The sequence below is a fragment of the Dermochelys coriacea genome, chromosome 9 (genome assembly GCF_009764565.3).
Source record: "Dermochelys coriacea isolate rDerCor1 chromosome 9, rDerCor1.pri.v4, whole genome shotgun sequence".
In the NCBI taxonomy this organism is placed as follows: domain Eukaryota; kingdom Metazoa; phylum Chordata; order Testudines; family Dermochelyidae; genus Dermochelys; species Dermochelys coriacea.
In genome coordinates, this window is record NC_050076.1 from 94,787,696 (window position 1) to 94,807,102 (window position 19,407).

Here is a 19,407-nt window from a genome sequence, read left to right on the forward strand (position 1 = left end):
GTGTGATGCTTTTGCTGGGGACAGAACAGGAATGGAGTCTTAGAATTTGGTAAGTAATCTAGCTAGAGATGCGTTAGATTCTGATTTCTTTAAATGGCTGAGAAAATAAGCTGTGCTGAATGGAATGGATATTCCTGTTTTTGTGTCTTTTTGTAACTTAAGGTTTTGCCTAGAGGGATTCTCTATGTTTTGAATCTGATTACCCTGTAAGGTATTTACCATCCTGATTTTACAGAGGTGATTCTTTTTACTTTTTCTTCTATTAAAATTCTTCTTTTAATAACCTGATTGCTTTTTCATTGTTCTTAAGATCCAAGGGTTTGGGTCTGTGTTCACCTATGCAAATTGGTGAGGATTTTTATCAAGCCTTCCCCAGGAAGGGGGGTGTAAGGGTTGGGAGGATTTTTGGTGGAAAGACGTTTCCAAACGGACTCTTTCCCAGTAATATACCGGTTAGACATTTGGTCGTGGCAGCGATAAAGTACAAGGGCAAAAGGTAAAATAGTTTGTACCTTGGGGAAGTTTTAACCTAAGCTGGTAAAAGTAAGCTTAGGAGGTTTTCATGCAGGTCCCCACATCTGTACCCTGGAGTTCAGAGTGGGGAAGGAACCTTGACAGCTTCTTTGGGCAAATGCAGCTGTGGTCTGCACAGGCACTGTTATAGGAAGGTGGATGCGACTAAATGAGAGGATAATCTTATTCAAACTTTTTTAAAAATAAAATGACATCACTTAATCTGATGTACAAAATTCCTTTGGCATCCACAGGTCATTAAGTATACAGAGGTGACAGAGCCGCTATGTAACTACAGACCAAATCATCCTTACTCGAATTACTCCTATGTAGGGGAGAATAACCTGAGAAAATTTGGACATGAAGGTTTTAAGATGATCACTTTCAAGGGAGCCAGTCGCCCCCGCAAAGAATTGCCCCTGGGCTTGGCTCTCAAAATGCATGGATCTCTTGAGACCCTGTGATGGATCTTGGGAAGCCTGCAGTAAGTCAGGCCCTTCAGCACAAATCCTGTGTCTCTTGCAGAAGCTCTGCTCCCTGAGTGCTGAGCTCCAGACATCACCCTGAGGTACAGGGCAGGGTCAGGGGGAGAAATCACATAGTAGTGGGGAAACTGGAATATGTTAATTCTGACAGGGTCAGCATTCATGTACTCCAAGGATTCGTTATGAGGCCGGAGGCGAGTTGTGCTGCTACAAAGGGTAGTCAAACCCTTTTGCCCCATCCTAATCTCCCTCCTTACTCACAAGGCACCACTGGAGGGGTTTCCACAAGGGCAGAAGGGAAGGGGGCAGCTTGCAACTAGGCTGACACTATTTCCATCTAATGATATAGGCTGAAAGTTCTCATGAAAACAGAAAGCTCCGACAACCCAAAACAGTGTGTCTGGGCCTGGGGGCTCAGTTATCTATTGGAGGAACTTACACGGCTCCCCCATCACCACAGTAGCCAAGCGACTCACCATTGTTGGTCACACATGAAGTCTGCGGTGGAGCAGAGCATTGCACGCAGGTTGCACAAGTCCTAGGCTAGTGCCCTAACCACTGGGTCATCCATTCCAAGAGCTTGACTCACTCTGTTGGGGGGGGGGGGGAGAGCATGCATGCACAATACCCAAGAGTGTCTAGAGGCATTTAGTGCAGGAAGCTTCCAAGTGGTGCTGGAAAAAGCAGACGTACCAGCAGCAGCTACCTCTCCACACAGCCCTGCAGTTGCTTGCCTAGAAAGAGGACCATACCCACACTCTACCCCTCCAAGACACTCCCTCATTGCTGCCAAGGAGAGCCACCACTCCCGGTGACGCTGAGGGCCTCATCCAAAGCTCACTGGATTCAATAGCAGTCTTTGCACGGATTGATGGACAATGGGAATGCAAGCAGCCACGTTATAACCGTCTCCTATACAGAACCTTTAACAAGGGCTACCTGCTCCTATCTTCACCCCAGCACATCCATGCTGGGGCAGTCATACCTGACCTTTACAGCCTGACCCCAGCATGCTTTGGACCCAATGGCAAAACTCCCATTGGCTTCAGTGGGGGCCATCATAACCTCTATATACTGCAATAGGGTTGAAGTTGGACAACTGACCAAATGTGAGGGAAGCACTAGCCATAAGCAGCATACCTCATTGCTGTTCAAGAAATCAGCTGGGAGTAGTACTGAGCTGATTCATGGTAAATTATGAGCATGTTTGTTTTTTATATCAGAAGAATTCAAGGTTTTCAGAGCTGCCACTGCTGGTGCTCATCACCTGGAGAAAATCTGTTCCACTCAAAAATACAATTTTTTGTTGTTGCTTAGCATTGTCTCCAAAAAATTACCTCTGGCATTAAAATTTCTCATGAACAGCCTGAGCCAAAACATAATTTGGAGCAGACTGCAATCCCATTCTTATCCTGGGCAGTACCTTGCTTCCATTAAAGCCAAAGGGAATAAACCTGGTGTAAGAAACTGCTTAATATGGCCAAAATATCAGAATCTTGTCCACAGGGTTTTGTTAAATACAGTCTTATTAAAGGCTATTGGGACATTAAGTTAACTGGACATAAGAGAAGCAATAGGAGGTATTTTTGAAATGGTAGGGAATTAGTTCATTTCATGTTTCTTTCTTGCATGGATAAAGATGAGGATTTTTTTTTCCAGTTTCATCCTGGATTTCCCCTTTACCTTTTTCTACCACTAATGATAGAGCAGTGGGATATTTTAAAAAGAAAAAACACTGAAGCTTTTTAGTATCCCAGACCAGACTAGGCACCTGTATTAACCTTATCCTAGCATGTGCTTATGTTCAATGCGCCAGAAAAGTCATGTTTTGGTTTTAAATAGGTCTCTCTCATGGACAAAAATCTAAGGTTGTCAGTTATTGTACATTCATGCTACCTGAACATCTTTCTTTTTGCTAAAGTTTTGATGCACAAGCAATATCAACATCTGTTTCAAGGATCTCTGCTGGAATTGCAGCTTCATGCAGCCAAATTGCCTATGCTTCCACTAAGGAAATGGCTATTTATTTTATGCCGCCATCTGGGCTCTAAATAGCCTGTTTTGTCATTTGGTGGTCTTGTTTTCAAAGCTTATTTTTAAGTATAAAATTTGATGCCTTCATAAGTAATTTCTTCTGTAAATGGCATATGGGTTTTTTATACTCAAACTCATGAATAAATGTTTCTTTCAGAAGTGGTTTGCGATGTCAGAGTCAAGTCAAATATTTTGGAACTAAATTTAATCCCCCAACTGCAGTAGCTTCGATGTTTCACATTTACACTTTGTAGAAAAGCAACTTAAAGTCTACAGGGGACATTTGTAGTTGTCTACAGCCTTACTGCAAGAATTTTCTTCCATAAAGAGAAGGGGTATAAGAGTTCCAAAATACGCTATGGTAGTGATGACCACGGTCAGGTCATAGGCAGGACTGAACCCAGTACCTCTGCGTTTAAAAAAGCTTGGACTTTCTGAGCTAAAGGACCAGGGTCAGCAGCATGAAAGCAGTAGCAGACTCAAACCTTCCTATGTGGCCCAGCTACTACAGAAGAAAGGAGGGGGAAATCACACTGTGTTAGCTTGAGTTCCATTAGCAATGCACCTATGCTGACATGACGCATTTACTCATCGCATCAAATCTGTTTATTAAATTGCTTCCAAAAATGCTGTGTCCCAGAGTCAAATATCCCGATTCTGAAAGCATCAGGAATCTTTCAAGGCCACTTACAGATGGCGGGAAGTGCAAAGTCACAAACGAGAAGGGTAGAATCCCCCTAAGCCCTTCTTGGTTACTCATAAATCCCGTCATGGTATTTCATACAGCCGGCAGCTGCAGCACCAGAGGCCTACCCTCTGCATCCTCAAATCCACTCCCCCCTTCCTCACCACCGAGTTCCCAAACCCTTGTGTGCATGTGGGAGGGTAAGTGTGCCTTCTCACCATGACCCTCCCCCCTGCCCTCACTTCCCCCAAATCTCCCTATCTCCTGTGTGTGTGTAGGAGGGTGGGGGTGTCTGTCCTCACCTTAACCTCCAGCCTTCCCCTGATGAGGCGCATTCTCTCTCTCCACCCTGCTGCAGTCCCCTGAAGGAGGCTCACTCACTCCCCCCACCGCTCAGTTGGGGCTCATTCTCTCCCCATATTTACCTGCTCTGTCGGTGACTCCCTGAGGAAGAGGCGGCCAGTCAGGGATCAGCCAGTGCTGTACAGGTTAGCTCCTCTCTGCTTAATGGAGCAAGCAGCTGGCTAGACTAGAAGCAGAGGATTGCTATGGAGAAGCCAGTGGCTGATGGAGCTATGGAGCTGAACTGATTGAGCTGTGCAATATGGGTGGGCCTGCTGTGATAGCTTTTCCTGCCCCACCTCCTCCCACCCACAGCCAGTGACAGGCAGGAGGAGCTGTAGTAGCTTCATTCTGACTCCTTTTCTGCAGCACTGGTTGTTCCCTGCTGTGCTCCCTCACAATTATGGACCCTCAGTTTGGGGGGCATGCAGGGACAGGTTATCCCCAGACCACGTCCACCCCCGTGTCAAGGCCCTTTATGACTCCTGCCTTTTACTTCAATTTCAAGCTGTGTGTCCTCACCGACAAGCTCTGCTCAGCTCAGCCTCTTCCTGAGTCTCCCCTTGCCCCTTGTTTGCTCCCCCAGATTCTCATGCCTAACCATCACTTTCTTCTCCTCCCATGCCTTCGCCTGTGCAGCCCCCTACACCTTGAACTCCCTTTCTGACCACCACATCCCTCCTCAAAACACACTTCTTCCATGAAAGCCTTACGCCCTACTCGACCCTCCAACAACCCCAATCCCATGGAACTGGTGCCACCGCACGCCAAAGATAATCTCCCTGTCACTTTGCTTCCCGCAGCCTCAGCTTTGTCCTAATTTTGCCTGTTCAGACAACATTCCTCAGAGCAAGGAATCGTTCCTTCATCCATGTCAGTAATGCATGGAGCATATAGCATCTGGGTATCTGAATTAAAAAAAAAGGGTGAGGGCACAGTACAAGAGGTCTCAAACAACACCCACCTGCAACCCAACTGGTGGAGAGGGGGAACCCAATACAAACTTTCAGTGCTGTAATAACTAGGTCAGGACCCGGTAGTGTGTTGACAGCACTGCATGGAGGAGCCTGTCTGATGCCTGCCTGCATATCTCCAGCTCAGCACTAGGTATTAGCCCCTCTTTCATTTTCATGAAAACTAAATTCCCTCTGAAATGTCAAAAATTCCCTGAAAGAACAGGTACAAAAGAATGGAAGGGAAAATGTTTGGGTCCTTCACCATCAATTGAGTATGTAAAAGCAGCAGAATCAGATGGCCCCTTCATTAATCTCCAGCGATGAGGAAAACATTATTGATTAGACGTTTATAAAGCACTCCGATGAGGTAATGTGCCATAGAAGGGCTAAGTATTGTTATGAACCACCTAGCCTATTCTTCCTTGTTATCAAGCTGCTGTACACTCAATAGTCCTGATAATGTGGTTGGCTGTGAATTTGCTTCCACAGTCTTTTATGGAAGTAGTAAATTATATACCCAACTCATAGGAGACAGCTAATGACTCACAAGAAAGCAATATGACTAGGATGTTTACATGTGGGCAAGTCCCTCCCGGCCTAGAGAGATACTATTTAACTACAGAAGACTATATTAAAGTAACTGTAAAAAAAATTTTGAGTTATAGATTAACCTAGCTCTATACCCTTTAACTCTAATTTTAAATGACACCAGCTGATATGTGGAAAGCCCATGTACACTGTAAATACCTTGGCACAATATGGTGAACTAAGGATGGAGTTTTAGGTCCAATTTTGAATTTTCTGATTTGTGTGGCCTTGACAGACTCTTAATATATCTTTATGTAGCCGTTGTGGTTTACTTTCTCTCTCTCTCTTTCTTTTTCTTTTTTTTAAAGTGAATAAAAGAAAGGAGGATTTTTTTTTGTTAAATGTAGGCTATTTTATTGAAGTAACTGAACATGAGAATTGCCACAACAGATCAAAGAAACTCCTGTGGATTTACCGTGTGCATTCTTGACTATTCATATTGTTTAACCACTAGACCATAACAGCTCACGTGGAGCCATTAGGTCTATTGTGTAAATATCTGGTTAGGGGCTCTTTAATGTGCATTATTGACACTATAGACCACAAAGGCTGCTTTGGAGCGGTTCGTCTTTTTCATATTTAATCTGTAAAGTCCTGACTGTTTTGAAGGCACTTTATGGGCCCAGTAGGTTGTTTGAGCCTATGGTTTCGGGGTATTTCGGCATTGCTTAATATGAGAATTTGTGACATCATAGACCATAAAGGACAACATGGCAGTATTTTTAGAACTATAATAGTTAGGGGACCAGATTTTCAGCATGGTAACCAAGATACGAGTCAGATGTACAGGGGACAGAAGGGAGATGTGAGGGGTTCGGATGGGAAGAAAGAAAAGGATGTCTAGTCCTCCCTGTAAACACTCCACTCAGCTCATCTAAAACACCAGCAGAAAGCACCGGGAAAGAGTCATGCCTACCAATCACCTCTGCCTATGAGGACCAAAACTACCTTTAGATCTTGGGAGACTCTACTACTTTCCTACCATGAAGGCTGACAACTCCTGCTCATCTCGAAAGAAGAGTAGTTAGGTGGGTCCCTAACTGGTATGCACAAGTGGGGGTAATTTGCTGACATGCCCCCTTTTCTGTAGACTCAGCCCCTGCAACTCATTTAAAAATAAGCCCACTCTTGCAAGATACTGAGTGCCCTGCTCCCCCAATGTGCAGGGCAACTTATCCCTGACTCTCATTCAACCCTGCTGCCAGGAAGAGCTCAGTCAGATTGCTAGTCCTTGCTATGCAGTAACAACCTAGATTTTTTTTTTAAAACACATTTTATCTGGCCAAAAAGGCTGTGATATCCTGAACTTAACAATAGCCTTGAAAAATGCGAGCCTGCATGGGACACATGGCATAGGATGACAGATGCTGCACATCTTGAAAGCCATTGCTCTGAGGTGGGTGGAAGTGCTCACTGCTGGGATTTTAGCCTTACAACTCTACTAACAGAACCGGGGTTTAATGGCATACTTCATCTATTTCCAAGAGCTTGTAGTAATTGAGATAAATGCTCAGAAACATCAACTCTCTGTGCTCCTACCCCTTTCCTTTCTGAAAATATAATCCTCCCCCCGCGCCCCCATGTCATTCAAACTTTTCCTAAGTAGATGGAAAAAGTGGCTTCCTGCCAGAGAGAGGAGGGGGAAGGATTGCTGGTTATTGGAAAACTATCCATTACTTACAAATATTGCAAAAGGTACTAAAGGCTCCCAAAATTATTGTACTGTATTCCTAACAGAGTCAGGTAAGGCCAAGATTTACATTACACGATGACCCATTTTTAGCTATAATCCTACACTTCCTGATGCAGTTCTGCAAAATTCTGCCACCCACTTGCCCGGGGTGAATAATAAACACACAGTTATGATTACTTTGTTGGGGGGGAGAGAGAGAGGATGTCTTGGGTTATTTTTCAGACAGAGGAAGGCTCCCCTCCCACAGACAAACAGCTAGCCCTTTCAAGGTAAGATCTTATAACTGATGATTTCAAAAGTTTTTCCTCCTGCCATGCTGTTCTGCTCCTGCATTCCTGTGGAGCAGACAGATGAAGCTGTAAGCCTGCTTGCCTCCCTGCATCTAATCTTGATACTACTCAGCAGCAGGGAAGGTGGGCAAATGTTTGCTAGCAGTTGCTGGCAAAGAAGCGCAGCTTGATCTTAACTGGATGACGCCATTGCATGTGTAAAACAACCGTTTGAGCAACTGCTAGCGTGGTAGGATTTTGAGTTGCTTTTAAGCTTTTGCTGGCGAACTAGCTCCAGTGGCTGGCTGGGATTAGGTGTGGCTCTGGTGTTTGACCAGTCTATTGATAGGAATGATCAGCTCGATCCCATAACTTATTGCAAGTTGGCAAATGAGGTTTGAATATGACCTTAACAAAGAAGCAGAGTTCTGCCTCATTCTGCATGAGCATTAAATATCTCCTGACATTTTTTGATAAGAGTAAGGATTTCTCCCTGTGGTTCTTGGCCAAAATTTGTCTCTGTACTGTTGTGCAGCATGCCAATTAATTGAGGCTCTCCAGCTCAGAAATCACTGCATTTCAGTAGGTGCTACAGTAGTTTTCACAGCAATTCGGGAACCAGCACATCAAAGAACCAGTTCTTAAGAAAGCAGCTGGAAGCTGTTGGTTTGTCTCCTCAGCCCTGGAAGGAGTAAACCCCACACTCAGCATCCATTCAGGTCCTTTCTTCAGGTCACTGTTCATTTGTTGCACCAACTATCCTTAGCAAACCCCAAAATAAAACCATTCAATAGAAATCCAACAGCTACTTTCCCTGACCTAAGGGCTTTCTTGGGTCAATCCTCCTGTTTCTAGAAGCTTCTTCCTAGAGACAGTCTGTCTAGCCCCCAACACTTGCTTTCTGTAGCTCCCCTTCTCAACCTGAGTTCTTTACAGGAAACAGGCACCCTGTGGGCAATCATCCAAACCCCTTCCAGTTGTGTTTGATCAGTCCCTCTTCCAGGGCCAAACACTTGTTCTTAAAGGGGTTACATGTCAGGTCAGGGCTGGCTGGTCCAAGACCTGCGGGCCCTTCACAGGGCAAAGCACCCTGCTACAGGGCCTAAGTGAGATGATCTCCTAAATGGAAATGTCATGGAATCATCATGGAGGTAAAAGTCATCTCCATTTTTAGCAAAGGATTTCCCACACATATACATGTGATCTCTCCATCACCCTCTTTCCAGGTTAGGGGGGATACTGCCTCTGGATTCTGGCCTCTTTGTGAGAGGGAGCCAAACTTGCTTGCTTGAGTAGTCTCATGTGCCAGATCCTCAAAGGTATTTAGGCATTGGGAGTGGGAGATAGGAGCCTAAATATCTTCAGAGGATTTGGGCCATTGTCTTCACCAGTATTACTCATAGGTGCATGGTGAGCAGGATTTAGCCAGTTACTTATACAAAAGTGGCTGGTCCAGTTGGGTTCTCAGTTTCATTCACATCCTCCTTGGTAGACATTGTCCCATGAGAACCCTTTGACTGCTCTCCCTCTCTCACCCATCATCTTTGCTTGCCCACCACTCCCTCATGGGACTAGCAGTCACAACTTATCAAACCCCATTTAATTTAGGAGACTGACTTATATTAAGCTACCAGCCCCTTGTACAATCACACGAAGATAAGAGATTCCTAGGGCCTGCCTGCATTAGAGAAAATTGCACTGGGGTAGCCACACTAAGTAATGTAGATACATTGGTTTAAACGCCTAATGTAGACAAATCTTGCAGCAGCACAATTTACTCCAGCAACTATTTTATACCAAAAATAAAAGGAGTACTTGTGGCACCTTAGAGACTAACAAATTTATTAGAGCATAAGCTTTCGTGAGCTACAGCTCACTTCATCGGATGCATTTGGTGGAAAAAACAGAGGAGAGATTTATATACACAGACACAGAGAACATGAAACAATGGGTTTATCATACACACTGGAAGGAGAGTGATCACTTAAGATAAGCCATCACCAGCAGCGGGGGGGGGGGGGAAGGAGGAAAACCTTTCATGGTGACAAGCAGGTAGGCTAATTCCAGCAGTTAACAAGAATATCAAAGGGACAGTGGGGGGTGGGGTGGGGGGGAGAAATACCATGGGGAAATAGTTTTACTTTGTGTAATGACTCATCCATTCCCAGTCTCTATTCAAGCCTAAGTTAATTGTATCCAGTTTGCAAATTAATTCCAATTCAGCAGTCTCTCGTTGGAGGCTGTTTTTAAAGCTTTTTTGTTGAAGAATAGCCACTCTTAGGTCTGTGATCGAGTGACCAGAGAGATTGAAGTGTTCTCCAACTGGTTTTTGAATGTTATAATTCTTGACGTCTGATTTGTGTCCATTCATTCTTTTACGTAGAGACTGTCCAGTTTGACCAATGTACATGGCAGAGGGGCATTGCTGGCACATGATGGCATATATCACATTGGTAGATGCGCAGGTGAACGAGCCTCTGATAGTGTGGCTGATGTGATTAGGCCCTATGATGGTGTCCCCTGAATAGATATGTGGACAGAGTTGGCAACGGGCTTTGTTGCAAGGATAGGTTCCTGGGTTAGTGGTTCCGTTGTGTGTGGTGTGGTTGCTGGTGAATATTTGCTTCAGATTGGGGGGCTGTCTGTAAGCAAGGACTGGCCTGTCTCCCAAGATCTGTGAGAGTGATGGGTCGTCCTTCAAGATAGGTTGTAGATCCTTGATGATGCGTTGGAGAGGTTTTAGTTGGGGTCTGAAGGTGATGGCTAGTGGCGTTCTGTTGTTTTCTTTGTTGGGCCTGTCCTGTAGTAGGTGACTTCTGGGTACTCTTCTGGCTCTGTCAATCTGTTTCTTCACTTCAGCAGGTGGGTATTGTAGTTGTAGGAATGCATGATAGAGATCTTGTAGGTGTTTGTCTCTGTCTGAGGGGTTGGAGCAAATGCGGTTATATCGTAGCGCTTGGCTGTAGACAATGGATCGAGTGGTATGATCTGGATGAAAGCTAGAGGCATGTAGGTAGGAATAGTGGTCAGTAGGTTTCCGATATAGGGTGGTGTTTATGTGACCATCGCTTATTAGCACCGTAGTGTCCAGGAAGTGGATCTCTTGTGTGGACTGGTCCAGGCTGAGGTTGATGGTGGGATGGAAATTGTTGAAATCATGGTGGAATTCCTCAAGAGCTTCTTTTCCATGGGTCCAGATGATGAAGATGTCATCAATGTAGCGCAAGTAGAGTAGGGGCATTAGGGGACGAGAGCTGAGGAAGCGTTGTTCTATGTCAGCCATAAAAATGTTGGCATACTGTGGGGCCATGCGGATACCCATCGCAGTGCTGCTGATTTGAAGGTATACATTGTCACCAAATGTGAAATAGTTATGGGTGAGGACAAAGTCACAAAGTTCAGCCACCAGGTTAGTCTCTAAGGTGCCACAAGTACTCCTTTTCTTTTTGCGAATACAGACTAACACGGCTGCTACTCTGAAACCTATTTTATACCAGTGCAACATGTTCAATTTCACTGGTGCAGGTTTCCAAAGATGCACAGGTCCTTGGTGCAAAATATTATCTATATTTTTGGAGTCTTGCCTTCTTTATTTTGCCTTTAGATCTTATGTGCAAAGGCTAGATCTCATGCATTGAATAAGAAAATGGAAAAATCTCCAAGAGTCTATAAGAATTGACACTATAGTCTGGGTGCAGTGCCAGAGCAGAAAGCTGTATCAAACCAAATATCTTTTTTAAAGTCTGATTGTTTTATTCATTTCATTTCATCTCAGCTGAAGATCTACAGTAGGCAGCATATTGAATATCTCTGGCATTATAGACTTAAAATCAGATACCTGAAAACAAAGGAAAAGGGCTGCAGCAGGACTTTTTATAAGAATTGTAGCAAACTCCTAGTCTGGAGGGCAGCCCTCTGTAAAGCTGACATCAGCACATCGTGAGTGCCTTTGGTCACCACAGAGTCAAGCCTGTGCTGGAGGAGGTGAAGCAAAGCCACCGGTTGCAGAATGCTGCTCTGCCCTGCACGGCTTCTTGTCTACACAGCACCTGCAAAAAATCCATGTGGATTGTTGGACGCACAGAAAAAGCAAGCAGGGCAAGGGACACGTTGCTGAGATGGAAGCACGCTCATCAGGAAGCTCCTACTGAAGAAACGTGGAAGATCTGCAGTAAAACTCACATAGCACAGCCATGGACAGGGAACCAATGGCTGCATGGCTACTGGCCTTGTCCTGCTACCAAGGCAAGGTGGTGAAGTATTGCAGGAGAGCATGAATGGAAAATTGCTCCTCATAAGTAGCCACGATCCATAGAAACAGGACCCAGTTACTTGCAGATCCCCAAGACCATGCTTTATTCTCTGGTCCTAGCCCACTGGCATCATGGACCGAGGGGGAAAAATGAACAGATCCTGAATCTGAGTTAAAGCCTGGAAGCTGTTTGTCCCCCTGGCTGTGCAGAGGGGAGCATAGGGGCCTGATTAGGGCTCTCATTATTGGCTTTGCCAAGTTGAAAAATGGGTCAGCTCATTAGCAGCGTTGATTGAGGTCCTGGACAAAAAAATATGACATCTCAGGAGAGCACGTCAATGCTAACAAGCTACATTGTTGGCCAACAAAAGTCTAGGGCATGTAATCAAGGAGATGGCAGATTAAGTCAGATTTTGTAATTGGCAGCTTCTGGGACTGCCCAGGGGAGATGAAGGAATCAGTACTATAGAATTAAGAATATCACCAGTCTTAATATTAGTGCTGACTGAATATTGCAAACTTGTTTACCCATTAATATTTACTTGGGTTTTTTAATGACTGACTTGGCATACTCCTTGTGTGTTTGCTTCATGGGAACTGTCACAGGGCAAGTATGCCCCACCCCCTTCTTCAGGCAGGAAGGGAGCATTATAGCCCCATGACTGCATCTACCTGCCCGCCCTTAGCCTCAGGACAGCATGGCCCAGGGGCCAGAGTCAGGATAGCTACCCTCCTTGGCTGATTCTGGCCACTGTGCCAGATAGCCCTGCAGGAGAGGGCAACCACATTGTCTCTGGCAACTAGGCCATGTAGCCCTATGTGGTTGCCCTCTCTTGCAGGGCTACATGGCTCAGTGGCCAGAGGCAATGTGGTTGCCATGGCTGCCCTTCCTCACAGGGCTGTTTGGCCTAATGATTAATAAACAATATCAATGGACAATTCTGGTATCGGGCACTGTGGAGGATCGAAACATGAAAATGCCATGTTGGATCAAATTATGAGTCTATTTCTGGTCTCTCGTTTTGTACATAAGACCAGATCCTGGCTGAGTTTTTTTTGTTTTTTTTTACACCATATTTTGTCAGATTGTCAATTTATTAGCCCATTGAGTTCAGGTAGACACAAACACCACATTTATGAAAAGAGATTGTGGGATGAACTGAAACAGATATGGCCAAGGAAGACACTGTTACTCTATTGGCCTTAATATCTTCTCCACCCCACTACAATTCTCCAAGCCCCACAAACGCTGAGAATATCCACATTTTCCCATATTATTCCAGCTACCCATAGAGGCGTAGGGCAGGATGACAGTCTGCTCATTGTAACCAACGAGCTCAGCACACCTGCCTCTAGAAATTAATGCCATTCTGGAACCTGCCAGCAAGGTTTTTGTAGAGGAACATTAAGCACTTTCTTCCCACAAGGGCCCAGCATCCCACCTCTGCATTGTTCCCAGTTTGTGCCAGAAAAGGGTCAAAGGACAGGTAGCATTTCAACCTTGTATCCCTGGCATGGTAACAAGATAGAAATAATTATTTATTGCGTCTTTATACTGTGCCACTAATTATGTTATCTGCTTTTTCTGAATTCACATGCAATCCAGTTAGGTGAAATAAACTAAGCAAAGCATCCGTTTCTCAATATTGTCAACCTCATGCTTTCAAAAAAAAAAAAAAAAATCACAAAGCAGGCCCCCAAAATCATGAGATTGGCTTAAAAATCGTGAGGCTTATTTAAAAAATTGAGTCTTGTCTGCCTTTGAGTTTGTGTGTCTTTTTGGTTAGTGTCTTCCAGGTTTTCTCTGCCGCTCCCAGGGCAATGAGTTAGCCTTCATTTTTAAAAAATGGAATGCTCATGACTCCAGGAGCTGGGCTTTAAAGTAAAGCACCAAATACTGTGAGAGTTGGCATCACTCTTTATATTAGAAAGTCATAACAAAGCAAGCACATGCTTAGGGCGGCACAATTCCAGGGGCAGCAATTCGGCCCCCCCCCCCTTTTTTTTTGCTTGGGCAGTTGCGCCCTCGGAGCTTGGGGTGGCAAAAAACCTAGAGCCGGTCATGTATTTACATAAGCTTTATGAAGACAAGAAAACATGACAGAGGTGTTTTGCTTTGGTTCACCTACACAGAACAGACATCAGACTTGAAGCCACAAGCAGTCATTTGCAAGTCTCCTAAAGCCTTGTCATCATATGCTGTACTAGGTTGTCTTTTTTACTGCATAACCATTGCTCTCCTGTACCATTTCTGCCTTCTTGTGACTTGATGAACCATGGTGTAAAAGGTAAAGATCAACAGAGATTTTTTTTTTTTTTTTTTTAAAAGAAAAAGACAGGTTTCAGAGTAGCAGCCGTGTTAGTCTGTAACCGCAAAAAGAAAAGGAGGCCTTGTGGCACCTTAGAGACTAACACATTTATTTGAGCATAAGCTTTCGTGAGCGACAGCTCACTTCATCGGATGCATTCAGTGGAAAATACAGCGGCACTGAATGCATCCGATGAAATGAGCTGTAGCTCACGGAAGCTTATGCTCAAATAAATGTGTTGGTCTCTAAGGTGCCACAAGGCCTCCTCCTCTTTAAAAAAAGAGTAGCAGCAGCACTGCATCATACCCAGCCAAAAATAAAGCCTCCGAGTAAACGTTTTCCTACGGTGCCATCTTGTGGCTCTTGATTATTCTAACATCTACAACGTTTTCTAAAGCCTGTAAATTCACTTGATGGAAGCTTTGCTCTTGAGGATGACACACGATTGTATTTGGGGAACTGCGCCCACAATGTTTTACAGCTTCTGTCACGTTCCACCACTGAGATGTGGGGGGGGGGGGGGAAATGTGTGTTGGAGGTATGGAGAAAACATTTCCAATCAATATGCATCCTTTGATTGCCTCCTAACCCATTGAGCAAAAAGGGGTTCAAGGCTGGTTCAACGCCATGGAGAATGGCTGGTATTGTTATGAATAGTTGTGTTGCACAGAGGGAGACTCAGGAATACCAAGATGGCTTAGCGTAATAAGTAACATCAGAATCAGGCCCAGACAGGTTTACCACGTTCACAGAAATGACCCTTACAAAATAGGAGTTGTAAATTTTTGATAGTCTGGATAGTTAGCAAATGTGGGTGAACAATTTTTGCGACATAACAGCTGATCTAAGTATCTCTCAGTACGAGTCTGCCCTCAGTACAAGTACCATCACTGTTGTGGGTGTGAATTAATGTTCTGTAATGTGACGTTCAAGTGACAACATAGGATAACGAGACACACACCATGGCATTTTTGGTACCGACAGCAATTATCTGATTACATTTTAACATATTTTAGAGCACAATATTGGCGCTGGATAACTACTGATCCAATGTGGTCAAATGAATCAAACTTGTGATTCACTTTTTGAGAACGTTAGTCTTCCCCAGTTGGAAAGCAAGGAACCTTTTTAGAGCCAATTTGTAGCAAAAAGTCTTAAACTATGTGAACAGGACAGAGAAATATGGTGTTTGTACAGTGCCTAACACAATGGGGTCCAGGTCCATGACTAGGGCTTCTAGGTGCTACCACAATACAGCTAATGAATTATAATACTAATAATGTGAATGATTAAGATAACATTAAACTACTAAGAGCCTGAGCCTGCAGATACTTCCTACCAAGTATAGTATTTAGTAGCCTGAAGGGGCATGCAACCTCAATGTCTTTTTCAAAATGTGTTGCTATTTACTAGGAGTTGGAACTCACCTGTATTACAAAGCAAAGTTGTGAACAAGGAGGAAAAAATCTTCCAAACAAAGATTTTGAGCTTGTGATAAGTTAATGTCACTTAAGCATGGCCAAGCCCTATGACTTTACTCTCACAGATGAGGCATTTGAGAGGAAGGAGGTTTAAATACAAATTCCCTTGTAAATCTACAGAAACCTCTCATAAGTTCACAAGACCAAAACATGAACTGTTAAAAAGGTTGTTGCAAATTGTACTCTGATAAAAGTAGGAGGTATTCAGCCAGTGCATGTGGGAAATGGTGAACCATCAACTAGCCAAAAGTAAGCAGGCATCCTGCAACGCAAGAGGCTGTGAGAGCCTGACAAATCTAAGGGCCATAAGAACATAAAAATGGCCATAATGGGTCAGACTAATGGCCCTCTGAGCCCAGTTTCCTGTCTTCCAACAGTGCCATTGCCAGATACTTCAGAGGGAATGAACAGAATAGGGTAATTATCAAGTGATCCATCCTGTCATCCAGTCCCAACTTCTGGCAGTCAGAGGTTTAGAGCCAAAATGTAAAGGAGGAGGACTAACTTCTTTCTAGAGCTAGATAAAGAAGAGATAACGGTGAGAGTGAGAGTAGATTAGAAGAATCTGGAGACAGAACTTTTTTGGGGGTGGGGGAGGAAGGAAATCAAAGCTGACTAGGGGATTTAGCTGCACAACTTTCCATTTCATTGGCAATTGGGTGGCTAAATTTCCTACCTGGCTTTGAAAATTCCAACTCAGATGTTTCTGGCCCCAACTTCCCACAAGTTGGATTGTCACATCTTTTCCTTGCATTCCTAGTTAATGTACTCTACACCAGACTATAGTCAGACCAGGGAGAACAGAAGCCCAACTGTACCACATTTCCATTCCTTGTAGTATCTGCCAGTGGCCTATATTTTTTGCTTCCATTCATTTGGGTATGGTGCTGCCAGACAGTTATTGTAGCCACGCTGCTTGTTTGATGTTAAATAAAGTTGTTTTATCAGCGTGCCTCTCGTTGTCAAGACATTATGTGATACTGAAAGCAGCCGTACTGTCAATGATATGTAAACAAAAGGAATTTATTACTCTTCAAATCAAAATCGTGATGCACCAAATGAAAACCTAACTTTCTCCAAAGCACAGCTCTCTATCCCATAATCAGCAGCAGCCACGAGGATATATTTGATTTGTCACATGCATATTTCAGCAATGACAGTGCCCCTAAGTTCATGGACAAGGAAATTCTTCTTCATTTTAGTCTAAATGCATTTTGCCAGACATCACAATTCATGAAAACATCATCTAGACCAGCAAATACACCATATAGAAGTCAGCTCTAAAATGCAAACACTAGTCACTGTCATCCCCCTGCACAACATAAAAAGCATCACTGGCTCGTTTGTTTGCAAAATTAATACCTAAAGCAGCTCTGCCAAAGGTCGCTCACCTGGTACTGACAGTAGGTGCAATACCAAGTTCTAAAGGGCCTGCACATAGGTGTGCATAATAATTAGCAAGGCCACTGATTGCACTGTCATTGCATTGCAGCAGGCTACTTTTCCTTACCATAAGCTACCCAAATGCATGTGCCCCTCTACCCCATCCTCCCTGCACAAATTACTTTCCACCTGCTGCCTCTGCAGTTAAAGTGGTGTCTGTCATGACTGCTGTGATAATGGTATGATTTCAAGTCCAAGGAATCAATAGGTATGCAGTCTCCGAGAATCACAGTAAGGACGGAGACCACATTAATAGTTATTCTCTGGCTTGTGAAGAGTGCCCCATGCTGTTCTTTCCTGAAAAGAGCCGAGTTCTTCAAAATTCTGGCACTGTGCATTTTATGCACACCAAATGATGAAAATCTCCAAGAACTGGTTATGAGGGTCCACTAGTGCTTGCATCACCATGGAGCGGTAATCATCGATGTTCCCATCTTCTTGGACTGACATGGCTGGCTCAGAATGGGCTCGGGGTTATTTCTCAGTGTCACCTGCACAGTTTGGGCAACTTAAGTGTTCAAAGCCCTCCAGTCACCTTAATGACACCTCCAGCAGCACTTGAAGTTTTGCCAATGCACACCTCCAGCACAACACCCTGAACAATGAACTTCCCAATCCACAACTGGCGTCCAGTAAGCATCCAAGTTAGCCATTTTCCCAGGGTGATCACCATGCTTATTTCCATTGTGATCAGAGTCCTCATTCTGGTGGTCTGGTGCTGTAATGTGGTGGAAAGTTCCTCAAACAGGCACAGAAATGTCTCCCTTGCTTTGGAAATTCTGCAGTCAGTGCTACTCATTCCAAGTCCTAAGAACAACTTGCTCTACCAGTTAATGAGTCGTGATCATGGCCTCAAAGTGTTGCTCTGCCTGAAACAGGCTAGCATGGGGCAGAGAGAGCAATGCCTGCATCCAAGAGCAGTAGCTTGAGATCCATGAACCACTAATTTTGGTCTCTGATTGCCCATGTGCTCTACACTGTTGCCTTTGGAACTAACTGGACAATCTGTGCTGAACTTTAAGGTCTTCAGGTCACCAAATATGCTCACTTAGCAGAGAGCGAGCTCTGATCACCCCAGCCTGAGCTTCCTTTTTTTTTTTTTTTTTTTTTTGGAATAAATTGCCCAAATGCCAGCAATTCTCCAAGAGTTAAGGGTTAAGAGTTCCACAAATCCTTTAGGATATCAGAACACCGTGCATGACTTCCCACAATTTAGTGCTTTAAGGAGCTGTGTCAGAATCCATGGGATAAGTACCCAGGTGACTGTGCAATTGCATTAATTGATTCGAGTGCTGCGTGTGGACACAGGCGAGAACTGCACCTGAAGTAGGGTGGCTTGTGCACTGCATCACAGCTACTCACACTGACTCAATCACATCAGTTCAACTTCTAATGGCACAATTCACTAGGGTTGACAAAGCTCCTGAGACACGGTGATTTAAGTTACCAAGCCACTGCTACCACTACTGGAGGTGAAATGTTAAGAAAAAATGTAACATCAACACAACAGAAGCTTGTTCCAACCATTACACTTGGATATCTAGCAATACCTGCCCCTCAGGATACACGGGGCTTAATTAATTAAATTATGCTAATCCGAAACCCAGGCCACATCAGCTAATTTGTCCTCCTAAATCTCCTGATTTCAGGGAAATTTTACATGTAGATTTTACACCTTCCAGTAAAGGATAGTGAATTTAGCTGGCTATGTAAGTGTAAACTGCTGGCATTATAATCACATACCTCCCACTTAATCAGATGAGTTTAACTGGGATGTCACTCTGGCAACAAATGTAGTGAATGGCAACCACCACTTAATTTAACTGATCTCTTCTCTTCGTTGGAGCTCTTACTTGCCTTGCTCGGGGTATTACAGTTTAGAGGACTCTACTATATTATTAATGGAGGACTGACTAACACTGACTGAGGAACTGGCCCCAGTAGCGTAAGCCTGCTTAGCAATGATGGTGTTCCTCCCAGGAGATATTTAAATGAAATGGAGGTGGATAAGATGATAAAGCTGTAAGTTTATCAAATATTAAGAATTTCTGGTGCAAAAACTCAGCATCAGTTATCACAGGATGTTGACACTAACAAAACAACTCGTTTTCTGACATACACTCAGGTTACACTGGCATCCTTGTCTTGCCCAGGCTGCTCAAGATCAGTTGGCATTTTCTCTATAAAGGAAAAAGAAATACCGAATACAGTATAAAGGCAGAGTTAGGGTAGTGTTTAAAATCTCCTTTGCTCTAAACTAATGCTCTCGCTTTCAGGTTTTATCATTGACTGATGGCCCTTTTCACTCTATTGTTAAATGTTACTTATTATGGACCAGATTATGGTATCCTCACACA

General features: G+C 44.0%; 1 protein-coding gene across 1 annotated transcript in view; it reads right to left on the bottom strand.

Moving 5' to 3' along the window:
• Window positions 1–940: 940 nt before the first annotated feature.
• Window positions 941–19,407, bottom strand: part of FMR1NB (FMR1 neighbor) — a 35,389-nt gene continuing 16,922 nt past the window's right edge. The window contains exons 7-8 of the mRNA XM_043492979.1: window positions 19,170–19,230; window positions 941–1,588 (exon numbers count right to left, since the gene is read on the bottom strand). Of these exons, the coding sequence (XP_043348914.1) occupies window positions 19,172–19,230 (59 nt within the window). The 3' untranslated portion in view covers window positions 941–1,588; window positions 19,170–19,171. The remainder of the gene's footprint in view (window positions 1,589–19,169; window positions 19,231–19,407) is intronic.